Here is a 24,818-nt window from a genome sequence, read left to right on the forward strand (position 1 = left end):
GAATTGTGGGGAAATGGACAGCAACATGGCTATTTCTCTGATTGTGTTTTGTACCTGCCTGGGGGGAAAAACATGGATACTGTCTTTCTGAATGGATATCTTGCATCTAAAACCCCGGCTTTGCAGGAGCCCACTAAGGACTTAAGACCATGGAAGGAACATATCAAATAACAATAAAAACGCACACAAACACATGAATGAGAGGTGTCAATGGAAGAAGAAATGAGACGCACAGGGAAAATGCAGCAGTACTAATGTTCAAATCAGAACCAATTATAAATTTTATTTTTTTTCTGTGCCTCAGTGTACCATTGATCACAATCAGTGTACTCACTGCCTCTCCGTTACTGTGCACAATACACGCAAATAAAAATGAAGGAAAACAAACAAACAAGATGAAATGAAATAATTTTACACAAACACAGCCATAATAATATTAATTATTATTATTATTATTATAATCCCTGAACAACCCCAATCGTTGCTTAATTTTCTCCCCTCCCCCACCCACCCCAACAAACAAATCAAATGAAACCAAACAGGAAAAATAAATCCTCAAAAAGTGAAGAATTTTTTTTTGCGTGGTGTGGGGGTAGGGAGGGAAATATTATTCACTCCATTTTAAAAAGAAAAACTCACAACAGGGCAACTCAAGCATTCCACAGACTGGGCAAAAGCCTAGGCTAACCTCTGTCCCTTTTACCATGTGATGCGGATGGAAAGTTCATTCACAAGACTGGCCCAGAAGAAGCTACTAAGGATTTGACCAGCAGTGGTTTATTTCCGCAATCACAAATAATGAAGGATAGGCGCAGGGAAGTGTTTTGTGTGCACAGGGCTTCTCCTTCATTTCAACGGACAACAAAATGTGCATTTAAAGCTTGCCTTTCTCCCCCCACCCCACTTAAAATGAACAGGGAACTCTCGAGCATGGCTCTGGGCCATTCCACACCTCTCATTCATTACATTGGCAAAAATACCACGGATTTGAATGAATCTGGAGGCTACAGTCTAGTAAGAAATCTGCTAATACAAAGAGAGAACCCACCTCCCCCTGCAACATCCTCCATCCAGTCATTATAGGGTTAATGATACAATTAGATTTTCCTCTGACGTTTAACAAATGATCCTATAGCAGTTGATGTTCTGGTCCAGCTAAGGTGCATGGACACAGCTTCCTGTTGTTTTACAAGATGGAGGTGGTCTATTGCTATCTGCCCCCTCCTGCTTCTTAGAATGGATACACCCAACCATTTTGTTCCTGGCATGTGATTATATATATTTATGTGTGTGTGTGTGTGGGGGGGGAAATCACTCCATGTGTCATGGTGTGAGAGAAGAGCAGTTGTTTGGGGTCAATCTATAGAGGAAATAATGTGGCTCTAAGGACGCTCCCTGATACTGCCATTAGATGTACTAACGGAAGAAAGACTAGGGCTTGGGTTTTGGGGCATGGCTTGCAAATTCCACCACCTTCCTTTTGTCCCCAAGCAATATCACTCAAATCATAAGGCCACGCACACACTACAGAGCCACAGCTGTTACGCTTTGCACATAAGGTCCTGGTTGCAGCCTCTGGCATGTCCGATGCAAGACCCCAGAGAAACACTTCCACTGGGAGTAGACAGAACTGAGCTAGATGGACCAACCACCTCACTCCTGAGCATGAATCACTGTTTTAGGAGATCAAAAGTGTGAATGGATTTGCCTTCCCTCCAGTTGGCAGCTGCTCGCCACCCTGAAAACCATCCTCCTAGCTCTCTCCGGAACTGCTCACCCAACTGAGATGCAGGACTGCACTTAAGGAAGTGTTTGCATGGGTCTTTTTTTTAATTCCAGAAGTGCACACCCACTAGCTTTAATGTGGCCAGGGAAGGTGCACACACTGTGTGCACTTGTCTGCCAAAAAGATTGACCGTGTTTCTGTTCCCCTGTAAATAGACTTTGCTTAAGAGGAAGGAAGCATTGGTGATGAGCTCCTGCACACCTCCAACAAGTGGACCTTGTTGTTCTATTAGGGTGGGAGAGCTGATTTATTTCAGCAGGGTCTGTCTCCCCTTTTCTGCTGTGTCAATTCAGTTGCTTTCTTGAACAGCTCCCCTTGCTCAGCCCTGGGTACCCATTTTCGTCTCCACTCAAGTAGTTCCAAGCTGCTATAGTCAGAATTCTCTCTCCTCACCACTCCTGCATCTTCTCCATCTACAGAGCAAGCATCAGTGGCCCATAACTGCCAAGCAGCCCCCTTCACTTCTATTTTTGGATCTCCTGATGTGTAGACCTGATCCTTTCCTACAATCACCACAGGGTTTTGGTTCCCTCTAGCCATGCCTTGAAGGGTCCTTCCATGCTACCCTGGTGGTATCTTAAGACTGGCTGACTTCCCTTGTTCTGATCCTTTTCTAAATGGCTTGTTCCTTCCATGAGCACCAGAGCTTGGAGACAGGGTGGGGATCTGATAAATGAGAAAGGTGTGGGGGAAGAAAGGTGGACGGGGAGAGATGGAAAAAACAAACAACCCAGCAACAAAGCAAGCATCCTCTGTACCTGAGCGCTGGATGATGGCAGTTCCAAAGCAAAAGCTGTTTCAGTACCTCTCTGTGCAATTGTACAAGGACTGAGTCTATAGCTCACAATGAATAACTAATAAATAGCAGGAGTCCACCTTCTAGTTCCCAGGGACAAAATGCATCCACTGCTGGACAATGCAAGATTTGCCACTTTTCCTAGCTAGGACAATGAAGATTGGTGGGTAGTGGAATGTTTAACATCCATTGGAGGGGACTAAATCTGACTGTGTCTGCAAGGTGCGCTTCATGAAGGCTGGACCAGGGTACAGGTTTTCAAAGTGCTGAAGCCAAAGGTGCCAAAGGGTTGGCACATCAGGTACTTAAAGACAGAAACAAACACAGCATAAATATATTGGGGAGGGGAAACTGACACTTGAAGGAAAGCTCAAGGGTCTTCCGCTTATTTAGGGCTTGATATGGCTACTCATACTTAGCGTGAGCAATGCTAAGACCCACTTAGTTCATACAGACTAGATGCAAAGCAGGTTCTACACATCTGTAACTCAGTGGTAGAGCCTATGCTTTGTATGCTGAAAGTCCCAGGTTTGATCCATGGACTCTTGAGTTAAAAATGGTAGGTAGCTGGAAGATGCCTCTGCAAGTCAGAGTAGACAGTACTGTGCTAGATGGGCCATTGGCCTGACTCAGTATAAGCAGGTTCCTATGTTCAAGTTCATCCTAAGCTTGGCTGGCAGGTAAGATCCCTTTCTAGAATGGCCTAAGACTCTGCGCAAATTTTCCCTTTTAAAACACACGCATTTCCACACATCTCTTGGTTATTGCTTCTGAGGACACTTATGCAGAGCAAAGGACTGCCAGCTACTTCCTGCCTCTCGTCCTGTTTGTTAAAAAGGAAAGGAAAAGTGTGGAAAGAAAGAGAGAGAGAAAAAAGACCACATACTTGCATCTTCAGTGTTCAATCGGCATCGCTGAGCAGACTATCACCGCTATTCAATGCTATATTACAGATTATGGTTTGCTTCTTTCATGCAAAGTGTTACAGCAAGTACCATGAAAGCATTCCCAAAGAGGAGCATGAGAAGGAGCAGAGCAGCGAAGAGTGGCAGCAGGGTGGGCAAGGGCACAGGAGGTAAGTGAACGTCAGAGCGAGAACAAAAAAGCGAAGCAGGAGTTGGACATTAGGGCTTTGGGCATGTGTCTGTAAATTCCACAGTTTCGGAGCAAATGGAGTGCTGGTCAAAGGCTGTCTAAGAAGATCGTTTTTCTTTTAAAGGGGGACTGGATGCACCAATCATAAATACAGTTCCAAAAGAAAAGAAAAAAACAAAAACGGGAAAAGGGATTTGTGTGGTTGTTTTCAACGTAAGGTATTCTTAATAGCTGGACAGCAAAGGGGGAAGAATACAAAAAAACCAACAACAACCAACCACACCCCAAAACAGCATGGAGGCTAGAAAGCCCCCGGGACCGTGTATGTCACTCCACACTCACATGTTTTCTTTGAGGGCGATGATTCGGCTCATTCTTGAGTTATGAAGAAGGCAACAAAGATATCGGTAAGAAAGTCAAGAACTCCCCTTGGAAAAGTCATCCACTCAATACGATATAGCTGAACCTGGCCTTTTGCCATTCCAATCAAGGCCCTCCCCCCCAACTGCAATCGGATCAATCCTCATCTAGGGGAGGAGAAGGGGGAAATAGAAAGTAACTCCATCGTGATCTCGTAGGTTGAGTTGCAAAGATGGCCCTGCATCTGTGCCCCCGTTTCTATCACGCTGCCCCTGGTGGAGAGTCCTGCAGGTTCCAAACTCCTACCGCAAAGCTACATTCCATCAGTAGATAAGTGAACATGGCAAAATGTCTTTTCTTCCTCAGTTCAATAATATTAGATCTATATCTATATACCTATCTCTCTCTTTCTCTCTCTCTCTGTATATATAGATACATATAGATGCTCTCTCCAATAGTTCTTTTAGAAGCCCTGTATGTGGCAGTAGGCTTCCAGAGATGAGAATAATATGTACAAGAGCCAGAGGAGCACAAAGAGGCATGAGGTCAGAATCTTGGCAGTCCGTGGCCCGCCCAGCTCACCTCCAATCTCCGGTCTCCGCCGGTAGAGGAGCACGCCAACACTGATAAAAGCAAATATAGTGAAGAGGGTGACGGAGAAAGCCAGGGTGCCTGGTTGGACTTCAAATGCCCTGCCGTTGGCTGCGTGGTAGATGGCAGCGATGGACCAGGCGACACCAATCCCCAGGAAAACATTCACTGCGTTGCTCCCGGTGACGTTGCCTATGGAAGCGTCTGCGTATTGATCCTGCGTGGCTGCCACCTTGCTGGCAAACGTGTCTGCGGAGTGAAAAGAAACACCGTTGTTAATCTTGCACCTGTTTGCCACCCCAAGGGGCTTGGTGGCGGCATCTTAGGGCAAAGCGGAAGGCAACTTGCTTAGCAATGCAACGTCATTTGCGGTGTGAACCAGTCTTTGCAACTTGCCTTGTCACATAAATATACTCCGGCAGTGGCGTAGCGTGGGTTGTCAGCACCCGGGGCAAGGCAAGTAATTTGCGCCCCCTAACCCGTGGATTTGCGCCCCCTAACCTGTGGATTTGCCCTAACCCCAGATGTTGCGCCCGGTGCGGCCGGCCCCCCCTGCACCCCCCACGCTACGCCACTGCACACCGGTAGGCTTCCGGGGTAGACTCTCAGATTTGTTCCTCCCCATTTTCACAGAGTACAGCCTCCTCTACTTTGCTGTTTAATTTCCCAACCACCTTTATAGCAAGTACAGGGTTAATTCACTAACAACATATACACATAGAATGATAGAGTTGGAGGCCCATCTAGTCCGACACCCTGCAACGCAGGAATCTCAACACGCCGTCCCCCATCCAATTTGAAATCATCTGTACCCTGCTTAGCTTTGCAAATGTGCTAGCAGTCTCATTGCATGCATATTTCCCGTGCCCTCCAGCATGCCCATGGTTAATTCACATACCAGCTTAACTCAGCCATCAATTTAAACATGAAACCAAAGTCAACCTGCAGGAAAGCTTAGTTGCTAAGCACCCAGTCTCAGTTGAAAAACTGAGATCCTCTCAGAGCAAGAACCTCAGACTGCAAGCCTAAAGTAGCCAGATTCAGGCATAAAGGGGGTCTTATCTGAAAATGGAATATGCACAGCCCTATTCTATGGTAGCTTCCCATGAGAATAAGTCGCAGAAAGCTGCTTGAAAGTTTGAATACATTCTTATTAGCATGTTCTCTCTCACCTTCTAGATCCCATCCAAAGATGATTTGCCTTTCAAAAGCCACAGGAGTCTATGAGAGGGTTTGGTTTTAAGCAAGCACCAATATGCAGATATTTAGGTGACCTGCACTCTTGCTTCTCACTTCTCTTATAATAGCCGGAGGAAAGGCAGATGAAAAGGATAAACAGCACCTTCAGTTTACAGATTTATTCCACGCAAGTTTCCCTTTCAAAGGTTACGAGGTGTGACCCATGGTGCAGGCACCCACTTTTTCTAACAATCGATTCTACTCTGTGCCTGGTAAGGATAGCACCCTGCAAATGATGCTTTACAAACCGGTTGCTAGTCTTGGGGAACATCTTGATAACCATGGTTAACCCAACGAAATTCCCATGTGGCCGTGATTCCAAAATCAATTCCAAGCCATGGTTTCTAGCACAAGTGACCCATGGTTAACGTGGGTTTTGTCAATAATAATAACCATTAACATTTGTAGAAGCAACTCCCAGTTGCCCATGATCGACTAATGTGCATGGTGCCATATAAAATAAATAAATAATTCAATTCAAACCCCGGAAGAGAATGTCAGTGAGCCAAAAGTCCACAAATAAAGGTTTTAAAAGCTTTTTTCCCAAAAACAACAACAACCCTTATGGGTTCCAAAACAGCATGTGGGAGCATTCACTGCTGCTGCGCTACCTCGCTCAATAGCTGTTGGGCAGGAGGAAGCTGTATTGCAGAGGGTTTGGACGCACTGTTCCCTGCCCTTTCTGGAAATCTGGAAGCAAATGTATTGTATAAAAGAAAATGAGCATGGAGAGCAGGTAAAAAGAGGAGCTTAAGGAGTGCTCCCTACTTTACGTGATTTTACTTATGCGTGTGGGGCCCCGGAATATAACCCCCTGCGTAAGTTGCCTGGCGTGCTCTGGTCCATGGGGTCATGAAGAGTTGGACACGACTAAACGACTAAACAACAAGAAGTAAGGGGGGAGTTGCCTGTATAGCATTTTACATTCATTATTGGGTTGCAGTCTTTACCAACAGCCTTGTAAGTCAGTCTCATTATCCTCTCTATTGCAGATGAATAGGTTGACCCTGAGAGAAAGCCTGAGCTCTCATGGCGGAGAAGAGATTTAAATCAACCAGGTACTTTCTTATTCATAGCTCTGTCCTTAGACACTACATCACACCAGCTCACATGTAACCTGAAGCCATATTTAACACCTGCATAGGAAGAGAGGATGTTACTCTACAAAGGAGGGGAAGAAGAGCAGGGCAAAGGAAGCACTCTTTCCTGAGGCTGGTTGCTACTTTGCAAACCATAGTTTAGAGGGGCACAGAATTACATTGCTTTGAGTTGCCTCTAATTACTACTACTACTACTACTACTACTACTAAGTCTACACTGAGTCGCCTTCTCTGCACTTTCAACCAGTGTTGGTTATTTTCCACTTATCCCAATATTTTATCTTTCCAGCCATCTGTTGACTTTGTGGTACTCCGACAACAAATAAATATCCATTTCATTAGAGGAGGAAAAGTGTCATTTAAAACCCACCCAAAATGCATAAGTCAATATTTTTAGGAAGATTTGGGGGTGATCAAAGACGATGCAGCAAACTGTTCAACAAAGTGATTACTTAATGCACTTAAGCACTCCCAGGTCAACCTGGGTAAAAGGGAGATAAAGAATAGCTCATGAAAAAAACAGCGGTTGTTTAAAATTTCGTTCCTTCTCCCCCCCTGCCCCCAAACTGCTCCCCGCCAGCACAAGAAGTTTTAGAAACATGTTCTTCCCATGGAGTTTTGAAAGCAGAATTATGAAATCCCAGCTGGCAGCTAAGCTCTTCTTTCCCAGGGAAAGAAAAGGCCAAATAAATATAGCAAGAAAGTTAATTTACAGTGAAATTCAAAAGCTGCTTTTACCCATAAAAATAGCACACTGGAAATTTCTATAATTGCTGTAGGAAAGGAAAAAGGCAATCTCGCCACACTTTTGTCTCAGCAGCACCCCAACAACTTAATAATTATGCTCCATAATTGATGTCAGAATTACTCGGCTCCTCTGTGGCTATTGATGTGGCAGACACAGGAGTTTCTGACAGACACTCCATCACAGAGTCAGGGCCACGGCCCAGGGGCTATTTTTCAGACACAGGAGAGGGTGATTTTATGGATCAGTCATGCACCTGCAAAAAACACAAGATTGAGCCTGCATTCCTATACACCTGGGACTTACGGCCTAGGACCCTCGTACCTACGGGACCACCTCTCCTGGTATGTCCCACAGAGGACCTTCAAACAAAAACACCCTCAAGATCCTGGGCCACAGGATGCTTAGGCTGGCCTCGACCAGAGCCAGGGCTTTTTTGGCCGTTGCCCCCATCTGGTGGAACACTCTGTCACAAGAGACTAGGGCCCTGCGGGACTTGACATCCTTCCGCAGGGCCTGCAAGACAGAGCTGTTCCACCAGGCCTTTGGCCAGGGCTCAGCCTGACCCCCTCCTTTGGCAATCCTCACAGAACTCTAGCCCAATGGTTGCCGTTAATTTGTTTTGAACTGATTTTATATTGAAATGATTTTAGAATGTTGTGTTATTTTACTGTTGTTAGCCTCTCTGAGCCCGGCTTCAGCTGGGGAGGGCGAGATATAAATAAAATTTTGTTATTATTATTATTACGACGCATTGAACTGAGCAATAGACCCGTATCGGATGGCACTGTAAGATCGCCTCTTGCATTGCTCACGAAAGACGCCCACTGTTGGGCTTCGTTTGACCTCTATAGTAAAAAAAAAGAAAAAGGGTGTAGGTGGCAAGAGCAGCCCTTGCCATTTCAATTTGAAAAATGCTACAAAAGAGTTGCTCTCTGATAGTCATTGAAAACTGATGTTGTGCAGCTGTGGCTCATTTAGGCTGCTTCTAGACACACATCTCCCCCCCTTGCATTATCCATATGATGCCATATGATGTCATCAAAATCCATATGATGTCATCAAAATGCCACCCTGTACCTTTAAAAAAATATTTAATCCAGATTTCATTTTAACGTGGAAAATCGGTAAGTGTACTTCTAATGGGAGCATCAAAGCAGATGCTGGTCATTACCTAGGCAGATTGCCATGAAACTGGGATAGCAGAATTTTTTTAATGTTTGATGTCTCCATGTGTTTTTATATTAAGTTGGAAGCTGCTCAGAGTGGCTGTGGTAAGTCAATCAGATGGGTGGGGTATAAGTCATAAATAATTATTGTAGTAGTAGTATCAGTTGGTCTTATTCTCCAGACAACTGAAGGTCTCTCAGTCTCTCCCTCACAAGTTTTTTTTTTTTGGTGGTAGGGTATGATAAAGTGGTTCAATGTAGTTTTAATTTCTACCACGAAACGTGGGGGGGGGGGGAATCCTGAGATACCAGCAAATGCTGAATGACATCATAGAATTAGAATCATAGAATTGTAGATTTGGAAGGGACCCCGAGGGTCATCTAGTCCAACCCCCTGCAATGCAGGAATATGCAGCTGTCCCATACAGGGACTGAACCTGCAATCTTGGAGTTATAAGTGCCACACTCTAACCAACTGAGGCCTTGAAAAAATGGAAAAGAATAAGGTGATTATGCAGTAAAGGGCAGATTTGCAAGCCCCCTAACACAGCTAGCGTGAAGGTTCATTAGCACACTTTTTTGTGGTGAGCGGGTTGTTATGCGTGTGGTGATATTTGGGTCTCCATCACCACATTCCTACTTTTATTTGCTCCTCGCCTGAGTGCAACCTAGCCATTTTGGGTTGTATCTTAAGTTCTACTCAGAGCTGACCCCTTGAAATTAATGCACCTATGTTAGCCATGACCATCAATTTCAGTGGCTCAACTCTTGAGTAGGTCTAACATTAGCTAGGGCTACCCCCTTTTGTTTCTGGCAATCCAAATGTTGTACACCTATTTCCACCAGTTGCCGCATGCTGTTGGAATGTCAACAACCAAGTTCTTTCAGAATCTCAACATGTGTCGGGGATTACCTTGGAGATTGTCACTGCAGTATATAAACAGAGAATGTCAGTATGGCTACATATCAAGTCTTGTGCAGGACTTCTGTATTAAATTTTAGAAAACGAAAACAAGCCCAAATCAAAATGGATATGAATGTTGTAAGCACAAACCACTATTTCGCCCATACTGAAGCATGCTGGGTAGAGCCCAGTAAATGGCTCTTTTGCCTATTTCTTGTGATTTATTTATTTTTAAGCTGCATGCGCACAGGTACAAAAAGATCTCTGCACATTCAGAGTGACGGAACGGGACAAGTGTTTAGCAAAAGTGATGGGGTGGGGGAGTGGAGTTGTGTGTTATGGATGGATCCAACTGTGATAAACATTTCTGCAAGATCGTAGAGTTGCAAAGCTGATGAATAAGAAAATTCATTTAAAATTTAAAGGACAAAGCATCTGCCAGAGAAATCTGCTGTAGAATTTAGCCACTTTGTTGGCACCCTACCCCAGTGAGTAAGGAGATACGTTGAAGCATATATCCCCAAATCCTGGCCTTATTCTTTCACCGCTCCAGCCCCAAGTATGGGATAATGTACCGTACTTTATGTAGTCAGTTGCTGCTGCTGCACTCTTTATATCATTTAATGGGATATTCTATATATTTTAAAAGTCATGGGGGTTTTTTTGTTTCAAAAAATGGTAATAAACATTATTTACACATGATTTAAGCACCACCTCATTATTCATTGAGGTCAGTGGAATTAAATTATGTCATAAAATGTTATTGCAATCTGCTAAGGAATCCAGTCTCTCAAACGGGAACTTGATAATATATTATATTCACTTTGCTGTTGCACTTGAATGACTCATAGGGATAGTTCAATTACTTGGCTTATTAATGTGTTCCACTCCAAGATCAGCTCGGCTGTTTCAACGTGATGAGATGCCTATAAGTTCGTTTGCCAAAAACTAGGTGCCATCAATGCAACTGGTGCTGTGCTTGCAACTTACAGCACAGTCCTATGCATGGTAGCTCAGAACCCCACTCCTCCTAGAGGGCTCTGGAGAAGCATTTGACTGGTTGCCTAGCTAGAACCCTGAACAGATGCTCTCTTGCTATGGGGTGATTATACATGGCAACATTTGAGGTTTCTGGCTGATTTTAAATGCCCCTTTCTACTGGCAGTAAAACAAAAGTAAAGGTATAATTACAAACCGGTGCAGACAGAGGAAGGAGTGGATATTTATATTGTAAACCACCTTGGGTTATGGACTAGTTGGATGCAGAGGAATGGTGGGAGAAACCAGCTGAGGAACCCCTAGGGGAAGAAGACTACGAGCCTGGGGATTGGTGGTGGGACAATGAAGAGGGAGAAGACTGGGGAAAGGAGTTGCCGGAAGCTGAGGAGGTCATGGGACTTAGGGAGCAGAGAAAGTTTGTGGTAGAAAGACATCCAGAATCAGATGTGGAAGCTGAATCAGGGGAGGGAGAGGACGGAGGCCAAGAGGCAGACATGAGTCAGGCTGGTGAAGAGCCACGGGTGTCTTCCCCTCCTGCTGCAACAAGTTCCCCTACCCTCTTGTTTCCCGGAACCAGAAGAGGTATGAAGATGGTGGAGGAGAGATTGGTGGCACACAGGCGCAGTCTCTGGTTGCTTGGGAAAAAACCTGGAGAGGAGGGGGACTTAGGCAGCTGTGGGGAGGTGGGGAACCTTCAGTCTGAGCAACTGCTTCATGGGGACAAGACCTACTGGAGATGAGTTGCTGTGCTCATTAGGCCTGACACGCCTGTACCAATTCTGTTTTTGCTAATAAAGAGTTAACTTCAACCTGGAACAGTGTGATTTACACCCTGTGATCCTTAGACTAAGGGCGATAATAAGTAAAATGAATAAATAAATAAATAAATAAATAAATAAATATTCAACAAAGAAAAAGGATGGTTCAAATGTTTGTCCCTTGTTAATGTGATTAATTTGCTAAGCTCCATGATGCTGATACGGCGCTTCTCTGCTCAAAGCCCAGTCAGTTAGAATTAGGCAGGCAGATGGAATCTTGCTATGGTGGTGTATCAAGGAGGGGGAACCTGTGATGTCGCAGAAGCTGTTGGACTCCATCTCCCATCAGCCCCAGCCAGCATTGCCTGGGGCCAAACAGGATGTGAACTGTAGCCAACAGCATCTGGAGGGCCACAACCCTACCTAGGGTTGTTGTTGTAAGGATTAAAGAGCTAATATTTACTGAATCACTTGGAACATTTTGAATTGCTGTATCAATATGCAGGCATTATTACCATGTGAATTTACGCTACAGAAATAAGCAGCAATTAATAAATGAGGCTACATTGCATATTTAGTCTAAGTAAAGTGTCATTTATTAATGGTATGCCTTCACAGAGAATGGGGATGGTTATAGATGCCTGTTCAAGGATTAAGCTGTCATTTTCATTGTAGAAAAGATTATTGTCAGGCTGATCATTTATAATCTGCATATTTTCTTAGGATAAGTGATGACTGCTTGGCGGCGGGGGGTGTGTGGCTGGAAATCCCCTTGGCTTAGCTTTTTGTTGCAAGTTACTTGGTTTTGATGTTGTGCTGCGCATTTGCAATGCAGTTAAATGTCACCATCCCGCCGCAGAGTAGCCCTCTTCCCTTCTGTAAGCGCCTCAGCCCTTAACAGGCTTACAGAAGTGTAAGTAATTTTTAGAGACTGCGACAAGTTTCATAACGAGTTTGCTCTTTCAAAGTAACGTGAACCGACGTTGCACCAACAGAAAAGGGAGCTTTCTATTTCAATAGTCATTAAAAGAGAGTTTCATTAGCTGTTCCCGCAGCAAAAGACAGCCCCCGATGCTAAATGCCACTCTGTTTTCAGGAATTGTGTATGAGCATGCTAGAAAGTGGCTGTTATATTCAGAAATGAAAGGTTGGCTGAAGCTGCTGCTTTGAAGTGGGGGAAAAAAGCTTTGCATGTTTGGGGATGCTAGGGGAACACACACACACACACACACACACACACACACACACACACACACACACAATCTTGCTTCCAGCATATGAGAGATACATGATAGATGGCATGAGATATTTTTGGAAGAACTGTTCCCGAAAACAACCCAGCCATGAAACCTTTCCCTCAGACTGAATGACCTCTCAGTTCTCATGCAAATATAGTTTTATATAACAGATCCACAGGTCGGAGCTAGGATGGATTGGAGGGTGAGACAAATGCTAACAAAGTCACCTCCTCTTTGTCCTAGCACAGCCCCAGAACCCATAGATTTTGCAGAGCAGGTCCATCCCTCTTAGACAACACTTTCCAAGTGTTCAAAGCAGGTCACATGCATTAGCCTGGTGATCCTCACAATGTCCCTGCAACGGAGGTCAATATTGTTATGCTCTTTACAGTGCAAAAGTATTTCCCCTTTTTACATTTGTGAGGAACCTGAGAGCCTCCAGAAATTGGTGAGCTGCAACTCCCAACATTCCTGATCACCAGCCAGAGCTGGCTGGGGCTGATGGGAATTGGAGACCATCAGTCCATGGAGACACATGACTTAGTGGCAAGCGAAGGGCTGCAGTGTGTGTCCTTCAACACTGCTTGAAAAAAGATACTAAACCCAAAACTACATGGGAAGAGCCATTGCCATGCTAACCGGAACAGGGACAGAGCTGGCTTGGGAATTAGCTACATCCTGGACTCCTTCCTTGACGTATGATGTTACAGATCGGTGCAGTGCTGGCAGCTCAGTGGGCAGAGGTAATTCATATCAGATGGAACCAGTAATGGGCAAATATTTCTTAAAATCTCTCCCGTACTGAGAACGACTATTCTAGTTTACTTGCTCGTTGCAGATCACTGCATGACTTCATGGACACCACATGGGAAAAGACTTTCAAAAGTTTTTGCATTAAAAAGGTAAAGGTAAAGGGACCCCTGACCATTAGGTCCAGTCGTGACTGACTCTGGGGTTGCAGCGCTCATCTTGCTTTATTGGCCGAGGGAGCCGGCGTACAGCTTCCGGGTCATGTGGCCAGCATGACTAAGCCTCTTCTGGCAAACCAGAGCAGTGCACAGAAACACCATTTACCTTCCCGCTGGAGCGGTACCTATTTATCTACTTGCACTTTGACATGCTTTCGAACTGCTAGGTTGGCAGGAGCTGGGACCGAGCAACGGGAGCTCACCCCGTCACAGGGATTCAAACCGCCGACCTTCTGATTGTCAAGTCCTAGGCTCTGTGGTTTAACCCACAGCACTCAGACTCCAAATTTGCCCTTTACTGCTAGGACACACTGGTATATGTGGCATGAGTGCATGGAGAACCACACACAGTGTGGAAGAAGGTTGTTTTGTTTGAAGTGCCTACTGCACTTGCTGCTGGTGGTGGAAGCAACACTTGAGAGAGGGAGTCTAGTTTAGCGCCAGAGCACATGCTTCAAAGGTAGGTGGTCGCAGGGTCAAACCACGGTGCCTCCCCTTAACAGGGTCAGGTAACAGTGGATGGGAAAGATCCTTCTCTGCTTGAGACCCTGCAGTGTCCGAAAGAGCAAGCAGCTGATGCAGATAATTCTATGTTAGATGAACAAAGCATTTGGACCTGGAATAAGACAAACTTCAGCTCATACTGAAAGACGCACGCTGCTCTTCAGCCTAGATTTAAAGTGGGAAGTGGGTTACCTCTTTAGCATGTGGGGCGACAGCTTAAGAACCACTGCCACTGTGAATGGTGCCCAGCGTAAAAGACTTAGGCCCCTGGGGATTTTTTTCAGCATGCAGCTAACATATTTTGCATATAGCTCCCTTGAATGTGATGGATTTCAACACATGTGGCTGATGGATAAGAGCTGTTCTGACAGCAGCACTACTGCGCTGCTCTCGCTCATTTAAATGGGGCTTTAATAGGAGAATCTCTGGTGCCTTGTTTATCTGGCTTTGCGGGCATCAAATTTTATCCTCGCTCCTTCCCTCCTGTGTGACAAGGCAGTGGGTTCCATGCTGGCTAGGGCTGATGGGAGTTGGAGTCCAGCAACAACTAGAGGGCCACACACTCCTCATCTCTGTCTTTGGTTATGCACTCATCAAATATATATTCGGAGAAAAGCAACACAAAACACAGCAATTATTTCAAATTCTTATGAGGACTCTTCCATTAGATTCTAGGGTTAATATGTAAATATCTGGTTGGCAGAAAATATTTAGGTCTCTTGCTCAAGAGCATGTTTTTTGCTTTGTTTAATGCCTTTAATTGTTCTCTGACCTGATTATTTCCCCTGATTTCTTGTATAAGGTTTTAATACGCAGCCTAAAATTTGACGCATGTGCTCCAAACTGGGGTACAAGTGTGTGCAAACAATACATAAGGTTCATTCAGTGCTCTCCTCTGCAATTGATTATCTGAGCGTCATCTGAATCATCAGGAGTCTCTTGTATGTATATGGGCCAGACGACTCATGACACTAAATGTATAGTTTAATGAATGGCTTTAAAAATACAAACGGCAGCATTTGGGCCTCCTGATCAGAATTGGGTCTGTGGGGAGCAGGGAGTAGTAGTTTAAGCTTCCACCCAATCCTGCCAAAAACCAATCTGCCCCAAGCTTCTGTGTGCATAAAGGGAAGGTCTTATTGGTAGCAGAAAGGTTAATTATCTCCTTACTACCCTTCCGATTTGGCTCCCCAGAACCTACTGCTATGTGCATTTTTACAAAATGACTCATAGAACAAGTAATATGCTCCTTACAATTTAACTAAGGCTACTTAGAAGTAAATCGACTAAGGTTGCAAGCAGCCCATTACATATTCTGGAATAACCCGCTTGGTTCTAAAATAATTGTTTTGCAAATAAATGGGTTGATAATTGTTAACTAAATCTTCCTCCTACAATCTGTGTTACAAATTGCATAGACACACAGTCCAGATGGAAAATCCTGGACTGTTGCCAGGTCTCTTGGGATCCCCCCCCCCCCCCCCTGCACAGCAGAGTACGATGGCATGAAAAACATTGGCAAGGCACGAAATTATTGTGACTATATTTGCGTTTTTGGTGTTGTTTCTTTTGTGTTTTTTTTACCTGGCACTGAAGTCCCCAATGCAACGAACACGACTGCAGTCACAGAATCCTTCAGCCCAATGGTGCAGCCAAAATGGGACGCCAAGTCCCCGATGAAGGCAGTCAGAAGGCCGATCATTAAGATGGACACAACAAAACAAGCCCAACCATTCCAGTAGTCCGTAGGGGGGACAAAGGCAAAAAGGACCTTCCAGAAGACGGTCAGAAAGTGCATCACATAGTCAAAGCAGGAGGGCAGCTTCTCTTCCCCACATTCGTCGTCGTCATCATCTTCTCCTGGAAAAATGAGCAACAACACGGGAAGAGAGAGGCGTCAGTGGAAAACTGGCTTTTCTAGTCACTTGCAGCTGGCGTACACTACCATCCCATTGATGCTGGATGCTCCACAGATAGCAGTCTTCCCCAACCTGGTCCCTGTAGCCTACAACTCCATGGTGGCCATGGTGGCTGGGGGTGATAGGAGTTGTAGTTGAAAGCACCTGGAGGCTGGGGGATGCTGTTAAATACCACGGTTGGAAAAGGTGCCAGAGGTACCAACTGGAGTGGACAGAACTGGCTTAGACAGAGCAATGATATGAGTCCACATAAGGTGGTTTTATATATTCATATGCTTTATTATTATTTCCGCCCGTGGCGCTTATGGCCTGAACCACTTTGGTTGACGGCGCGGCAGGATTTCCAAATGGCACACTGCCTCCCTACCCACAGCGCACACCTGGTCCTCCCCAAAGCTGCTGGTACACAAAAATCCACATGTTGTTGTTGCTGTAATGAAGCAGACAAATAAGGTGGTTTCTTTGCATTATGTTCACTGTCCATCACCTCAATATTTCACAGAATCAGGATAATTATGATTATGTTTAAAAGAAGAGGTTCTGCAGAGGCACGTATGCAAGGCTGGTTTTTCAAAAAGGGCTGTCAATCCACTAGATATATTCTTTTAACTCATTAACTGAATATATACATATAAATATTTGCATATTAAGCACAGCCTTACCATAGGTGCCTTTTTAACAAACTGAAGGAAAGTAGCATGCAGCTTAATAAACAAAAGTTATCACTCATGGTTACAAGGAAAGGCCATCTTTAATATTTTAATTTTCAGTTCATATTGCATAAAGCATGGCTTTAACTCACAACCCACAGATGAAAATTGTGCCCTCGTGATCAATCATCTAATTCTTTATCTCTATTTATTTTTCCTGTGCTTTGCATAATTTTGCACATCTCTATTCCCCCGCTTCACTTGAAATCTCAGGTCAAAGTAAACCATAGTTAATGGTATACCATGAATGTGTGCTCATGTTTCGCTCCTCCCCACTAGCATATAGTGGGAGCAAACTATGAATCCTAGCTTAGCATTACATCCCAAATGGGGATTATTGTATGTTTTGCTCCAATAAACTAGGATCAAGAACAAACCTGGACTGTAGACTGTGGTTTCTTGGATCAAAAAACCGCCATGATGCCTGATTTGAATGCAAAGCAACACTAGGAATCATAATTTGTTTCTGTGCAGCACTGGCAGGTAGTAGTGAAGTGGGCACAATGGTTTATGGTTTTTATTTTGATTTTTGAATCTGGCCATTTTCTGGCTTTTCAGTTTAATTTTTGTTAATAAAGGTTGGTACTGTTTTATTAAACGATCCATCAGCAATGAGAAAACCATACATGCAATGGAAACACAAAGTAGCGCACACCCCACGCCGTCACACACCTCCCAAGCCAAAATCTTCCCCACACCCCCAGGTTAACCAGCCTACCACCTGAAATTGTAAAGAAAAGAGGTAAAGGAAGTAAGAGCAGAAAAGGAGCAATAAAAGGAGAGAGAAAAGAACAAAACACACAAACACGTTACTCACTCTTCTTGGATGGTTCTGCAGAGGAGCAATAGGTAAAATTCAACTGTTAAATATCCCAAAGAGTTTTAAAAGTTCCATTAAATTCATTGCATTTCTCAGCAGTGTCCCAATTACAAACACATCTTTCTTTCCCTTGCTGGTTGGTGTAGCAGAGCATGAACCCAGTTAGAAATGGATGAACCTGTCAATTACGGTTTCTTTCAGTCTCTCTGCTTTCCTCTCTTAAGTTCAGTTTGCCCCATTTCTGCACCAATTTGCAGATACTTTTAAAAGAGCCCTCATGAAAATCTGTCAGCGTTTTAGTATTTTTTCTCTGAATGGACACATTTTGTATGCAATTTTGTCTCATATAGACTTTTTTGTAAGCATTTTTCCTTAATGCAATGCATTTTTTAAATATTATTTTCATTGAGACATGCATTGTTATGCACACTTTCCTCTAATATACATTTTTTAATTGAAGTGCTCTGATTGACGGATATTTCAGTTCATGTGTTGTTTTAGGAAGTCTGAATTGGGCATTAAAAATGTCAGCTGAACAGAGTGACTCCCTCATCCCTAGACCCAACACACCTGTTTTATTTAAAAGTGTGCCAATGAATAAGGTGTGGGGAATCACAGTTAAATATAACTATCAAGTTTAGGGCTGGTTAAGGCATGAAGTGATTTAGACCATAGAACTATATTGCTAGACTCAGATCATTCCCCCCTCACCACCGGAGAAGAAGTTGGCTAACACGTCTGGTCAGAAGTATTACTCTGTATTTTGTAACCCTGTGTTCTTCTTGCTGCTGCATAGAATAACACATGAATCTGACCTTTGGAGTTTGCAAGTAAAGCATTTTAGACTTACTAATGGTGTGATCTGTTCATTTTGAAGGGCGAGTGCTGTAAGTGAACTAAACAGGGTATTTAAAGGGTCTAACAACCTCTATTCCCAACACATCATTGTCGCTGCACATTTTGTGACTTTTAAACTCTGCTGGGGCTCTCTTACTGGAGAGTGTGTTTAGCTCCGTGGTTTGGATCTAGGGATCCAGCCAATTCTTTTATTAATTACACCACACAGGTAATATATATCTATCTCCCTCCCCCACCCTCATAATGTTCCTACTCTGAGAACTGGTGATTATGGGAGGAGCAGCTGTACCCTGTGACTTCTGTATCAAACTTGCAGAATCACACTGCCCCACTCCATTGAGCTTAACTGTGGAGAGGAAAGGTATGTTGGACTGATTGTAATGAAGATGCTTCCAGAGTAGACCTCACTGCTTAAAAATATATTACACAAACCTTATACCTCTATGGGCAAACTACATGTGACAGTGGAGAAGCCTGTCTTTTTTAAATGCAGAAATGCCCCAGGGGATGGGGGTCCTAGCATGACTGAAGAGCAAAAGACTACATAGGGGGTAGGATGTCTCTCTGACCCCACAAGCCCCTCTTCCCAACCACTCCCATGTAATTTTCTTCCAGCTGAACCCACTTTGCTATTGTTCTCTGCAAGTTGCTATATTTCCTTATTTGCCCCACATAATGTCTGAAAATGGGGCTTAGCGGAGTGGCCATTCTGACTCCAGCCTCTCTGCCTGACCCACAAGGCCACCTGTTACAGAACATTTTTACATCCCCCCCCCCCCGTTTGTGTCAAGCAGGTGCAATGATTGTTCTTGATGCATTGTAGAGAACCAGCTTATATAATCTTACAGAAAGGGAGGAGGAGGAGGAGCACACTGGACAGCTGTTAAAGCCTGGAGCATTCAGGTGCCCTCGCTGTGTGGCTGCCACATTTTCTCAGTAGGGTAATGATCCGTTTTATTGCGAAGAAAGGAAAATGCCACTCTGTTTTCCCCTTAATGTAGTGGTGCTTGCAGTGCAGAAAGAAACCTGCACCTCGCCAAAAACACACAACATAAATCCTTCCTTCCTGGTTAGTGACAATAGTCAACACATCTCCAACAGTTCACTCTCAATCTACTCTGGAATAGCCAGAAATATTGTTGTTGCGTTGGGAGGGCTTTGTAAGCCAACAGAAAATGGCAAAATCCTACAAACAGGGAAGATTAAGAGTACAATTCTATGCAGGCCTACTCGGAAGGAAAGTAGGATTTACTTCCAGATAAATATGTATAGGTAGACATCATAGGAATCCCAGAATTGTGTTTGGGGAATTCATAGGGGGGAATTAGAGGTTGGTATGTTTAATCCATCACCTGCCTGCTAATTCTTCCCCACCACGACTCTCCCCCAGTGAATTTTTTCCCCAGCTGATTATGAGCTCAGAAATATGCTTGGCTGAGGGGTGGGGACTAGCTGTGGGTGGTTAGCTGTTAGCTGAGGATTGTGGGGAAGAATGGTTAATTGGCGAGAAAGAGTTTAATAATTTTTTTTTCATTTTTATTATTTGTACCCTGCCCATCTGACTGGATTGCCTCAGCCACTCTGGGTGGCTTCCAACATTTACAAAAACATGGTCAAACATTACACATTAAAAACTTCCCTATACAGGGCTGCCTTCAGATATCTTCTAAAGCATGTATAGTTACTTATCTCCCTGACATCTTCTTTCCTTGGGAGGGCATTCCTCAGGGTGGGCGCCACTACCGAGAAGGCCCTCTGCCTTGTTCCCTGTAACCTCACTTCTCGCGGTGAGGGAACCACCAGAAAGCCCTTGGAGCTGGATCTCAGTGTCCAGACCAGGGGTCAGCAACCTTTTTCAGCAGGGGGCCGGTCCACTGTCCCTCAGGCCAGACTATATTTTGAAAAAAAATATGAACAAATTCCTATGCCCCACAAATAACCCAGAGATGCATTTGAAACAAAAGCGCACATTCTACTCATGTAAAAACACCAGGCAGGCCCCACAAATAACCCAGAGATGCATTTTAAATAAAAGGACACATTCTACTCATGTAAAAACACGCTGATTCCTGGACCATCCATGGGCCGGGTTGAGAGGGCAATTGGGCCGCATCCTGCCCCCGGGCCTTAGGTTGCCTACCCCTGGTCTAGGCTGAACGACAGTTTAAGTGCCACCTCACTCTGCATTATTTGCATTATGATAAACCAGCAGACGCCCTAACAGTTAGGTAATCTATGAATTTTTAGCAATCATTTTATCCATCTATTGAATAATTTTAACACATGTCCTACGCATGAGGGGGTCACAAGAGGCTGACATGCATGACAACCCCAACGAGAGGGATGGGAGAACTGCGAAGCAAAACTCACAATGAATGCTGCTTGGCACATCATGCATGTGAGGATTATGCACGAAAGCAACAGTTTGCTAGCATGGTTTCAAAATTTTCAGATTTTCATATGTTCTGGGATTATGAAGTTTCCGGCTACCACAGAGCTTGCTGTGGGTGGTGGCGGCAAGAGCTCCTTTAAAGTGCTTTAAGTACTTTTGAAAGCACTAAGATTTCAAGCACTTACCAAGGAAAAAAACCACCAAACCCTGCATGAACACAACCACCTTTGTATGAATAAGTATAGAGTCACCCTCCCAGCTCACCTAGGAAATCTTTTGATGCTTAATTCTGTCAAAGTACATTATGGAGAGAGATGAGGGACCAGGACAACAAAAATCCATTAGGGGAATCAAGCACCAAGCTATTACGAGCCATTTATTGTTTAGGTTAATATTAAAAGAACTTAGTTCAGCGGCTCCCTGGGCATTAAGAAACAAAAGGCTGATGGAAATGGCTAGATACAGAATTCAGCACAACGCTCCTTTCTTTGAAGTGAGTTCTGCAAGCAAAAGACATGGCTGAAGAGGCTACGGAAGCAAAGGACTGTTCCATGAAGAGGATGAGGGACTTTCCCCTTGAGTGACTATTAGGCTCATTTGAACATACTTGTGAAATGTCTTGCTTCCTGCTAGCTGAGTAAACATTACAGAGAACCAAGCTTGTGAAAAGCAGAATCACCGGGATGAAATCTATTATTACTGCTACTAGTAACAAATAATTCATTTCCATCCTGCCTTTTAAGGTCCAAAGAACCTCTGATGGAGCTACTCATAAAAATGAAACGGCAGCCGGTGCAAGAAGTAAAATCCCAACCAGCCAAAACAGGGCCCAGATAAACCACCGGAGGCCTTACAAAACAATATACACGTTTGCCCGTCTCCTGAAGGCTATTGGGGAGGGAGCTTAGAAGGCTCCCCTGGGCAAGAAGTTCTAATATCTTATCCTTGGCTTATTAGAAAACACTGAAAAATGTTGCAGTGTGGAGTTCAGGATTCTACCCAACCAGCTATTCTTTCTTTCAGGATACTCCATTCCACCCTCCCTTCCACAACAGTCAGTCGGCATTCCATGGCTACTGAGCATGCTCAGTCTTCAATGAGCATTTTTTGTTTAGGATTTTAACTCCCCCCACCTTTTAGGTTCTCGCTTTGTTAAACTTCCGCAAACCTTGCAGTTCCCTCAAGCATGTGGGTGCCTCCTTGTTTTCTCCCAGTGGCCTCTTTTCAGTTTTATCACCATCATAAGTCAGCCCCTGAATTTGCAATGAGTATACATGAATGATGGTGAAGGTCACCAAGCATTGGACAGTATGGTAGAGTGGCTAGAGCACTGCTTGGACACAGGCCCTGTAGCATCTTTCAGCATCCTCAATACAGGTGTAACTAAAGCTTAAGTATGTGTAACTCCATCTGCTCATGTCCCCCTCTAGCTAACCTTGACTCTTTCTCCCTTTTATGCCCCATTGTCTGAAGGCAGTTCCAGACTGTCACTGTTTTTTGGGTGGGATCAGGGCTGGCTGAAGACATCTTGACACCTGAGGTGAACCACAAAATGGTGGTCCCCCAGTGAGGAAAGAAGGAATGAGTGAAGCGCCACACCAGGGAAATAAAGCTCTACATTGGGATCTGCTGTCCCTGTGGCTCCTGCTGCCCAAGGCAGTCGTCTCACCTCGCCTCATGAGTTGGCTGGCTCTGGGTGGGATTCAGTTACATACCCCTAAATTTGGGTTGCACAGCTGAAGTTGATTTGGATCTCTTGTGCAACAAGCCCACTCTCCCCTGCCCACTGAAAAAGACTCTTTGCTATAAGGAATGTGATGCGAAAATAAACTGGAAAGTGCAGAATTAGGTTTGCTTGGCACAATGTCGTCTAATGTCCCTGTAAACGAATCAGAATGAATGCTCAACAAGTAGCTGATGGCATCTAATCTCCTCACAGTCAAGTCAGGATGAATGTTCAATAAACAAGTCAACTGGAAGTGACCAAAGTTTTTGTTATAAATTCTCTGGATATAGGCACATGGGACTGGGTTTTTGTTTAAGGAATTCTGTAATGTGCCCTGTAAATTGATGGTGCTGGATTAGTAAGTCATAGCAATCATCGCTTGTATGCATTTTTATTCACTATCTACTTCAACTCACCCAACCTTCTTTCTCCATTCTTCTCTTACTCTTCAGAAACGAAAAGTAGCAATGACACTAGTTAACTTGGGTTGGAGCACCACACTCTAATTGAAGACTAATGGAGCACAGCAACATTGACATAAAAAGAACCCGCAAGTGTGTTAAGTTTTCAATTCGCGTAGGTGATGGGTCTCTGGAAGCCTGAGAATAGACAGTTTATAGAACCAGCTCCGACATATTTCCACCCCACTCTGACTCAGGAGTCCCCTGCTCATCTGGATTCTCCTTTAATCAGCGAGAATGTTAGTCTGACGGAACAAGAGGCAAGTTTTTAACCTGTTGCCCTAGTCAAGGTCAGTCTATTGGGAGTCAGGTATGTGGTATAAGTACTCCTCTCCATCACCATATGCTCCTGCTTCCAGCTCGTCACTTGAAACAGCCATTTGACAAGCCGTCTCGATAGATACTGCTGCAGAATATGCTGACATTTCTAATGAAGCCCCAGGGACCAATAACACTGACTTTCTCAAGGTGGCACTGATAGAATGTTTCTCTGGTTACAGGAAAAGCATTCCGAACCACTGAGACTGCAAAGCCAATCCAGAAAATGGCCTTCATGCGTCAGAGTTTCATTACAGAGTAATAGATAAAGAACAGGATAAGCAATTAAGGACTTCATGTGGGAGACAAAACTCATCTGATCATGGCCTCTTTGGAAAAAAAATGTGCAGTGCTAACTCTTGACAACTTTCCCTTTACATTTGAAGTCAATTAGAGCCGTTCTGTTGATTGGCTAGAATGGGGCATAAATGGATTACGTAGCCAGGGGAAAGGTTACCGTAACTTCTGTCGCAGAGCTTCAGCATGCTGATGACAACGTAGTGTGCATACGCTCAGAGGATGACCTCCAAACCATCCTAAATATCTTTGCAGAAGCTTATGAAAAGCTTGTCCTATCACTCAACATCCAAAAAAACCAACAAGTACAAAATAACCCCTCTGCAGCACCACAAATCCAACTCAATGGTGTAACATTGGAAAATGTCAATCACTTCTCCTACCCAAGCAGTTATCTTTCCACAAGGGCCAACATTGATGCCAAAACCCAGCATCGCCTGAGCTCTGCGAGTGCGGCTTTCTCCTGATTGAAGTGCAGAGTGTTTGAGGACTGGAACATTCGCAGGGAAACCAAAATGCTTGTTTACAAAGCTATTGTACTACCAACCTTACTATATACTTGTGAAACATGGACCACTTATAAACACCATCTCCAACTCCTCGAAAGATTCCATCAATGGTGTCTCCAAAAAATTTTACACATCACTTGGGAAGACAAGCGAACTAATATCAGTGTACTGGAAGAAGCAAAGATCATCAGCAAAATCACTAGTAGTCAATAGTTTGGAAGCAGGAAAGAAATCGTTGCAACACAGACTTCACATTGGTACTATTGATCAGTCACTACCTGCAACAGCGAATTAAGCAAGTTTTTAATGGAGACCAAATTACATGTTATATGGGAATTGCATGACTGGATCCTCTGGCTAGTGGAATAACTATGGGCAGGTGGTGGGGAGGCACTGCCAATTTTCTCACAGCAATGGTTACGGGGGAGGAGTTATTTAAGCCTCCTACCCATGTCAATTCCTGATCTAAATTGCTCCTCACCCAAATGGCGCTGGCAGTCTCTGCAGAGGTCCGCAGAGAAAGAAGTGAACTGTGGCCGTTTGCTCATGTGTTTAA

The 24,818-nt window shown here is 44.2% G+C and overlaps 1 protein-coding gene across 9 annotated transcripts in view; it reads right to left on the reverse strand.

The window, feature by feature from the left end:
• Window positions 1–252: 252 nt before the first annotated feature.
• SLC8A1 (solute carrier family 8 member A1) overlaps window positions 253–24,818 on the reverse strand; it is a 287,090-nt gene continuing 262,524 nt past the window's right edge. For 8 of the 9 annotated variants that reach the window (XM_028724949.2, XM_077925478.1, XM_077925482.1 and 5 more), the window contains 2 exons: window positions 15,837–16,112; window positions 253–4,877 (listed from right to left, as the gene is read on the reverse strand). In XM_028724949.2, the coding sequence (XP_028580782.2) occupies window positions 4,501–4,877; window positions 15,837–16,112 (653 nt within the window). In that variant the 3' untranslated portion in view covers window positions 253–4,500. Of the gene's footprint in view, window positions 4,878–15,836; window positions 16,113–17,675; window positions 17,714–24,818 lie in introns of those variants that run through there. The other variant, XM_077925483.1, reaches the window with a different exon arrangement.

This window comes from Podarcis muralis, chromosome 3 (genome assembly GCF_964188315.1).
Source record: "Podarcis muralis chromosome 3, rPodMur119.hap1.1, whole genome shotgun sequence".
In the NCBI taxonomy this organism is placed as follows: domain Eukaryota; kingdom Metazoa; phylum Chordata; class Lepidosauria; order Squamata; family Lacertidae; genus Podarcis; species Podarcis muralis.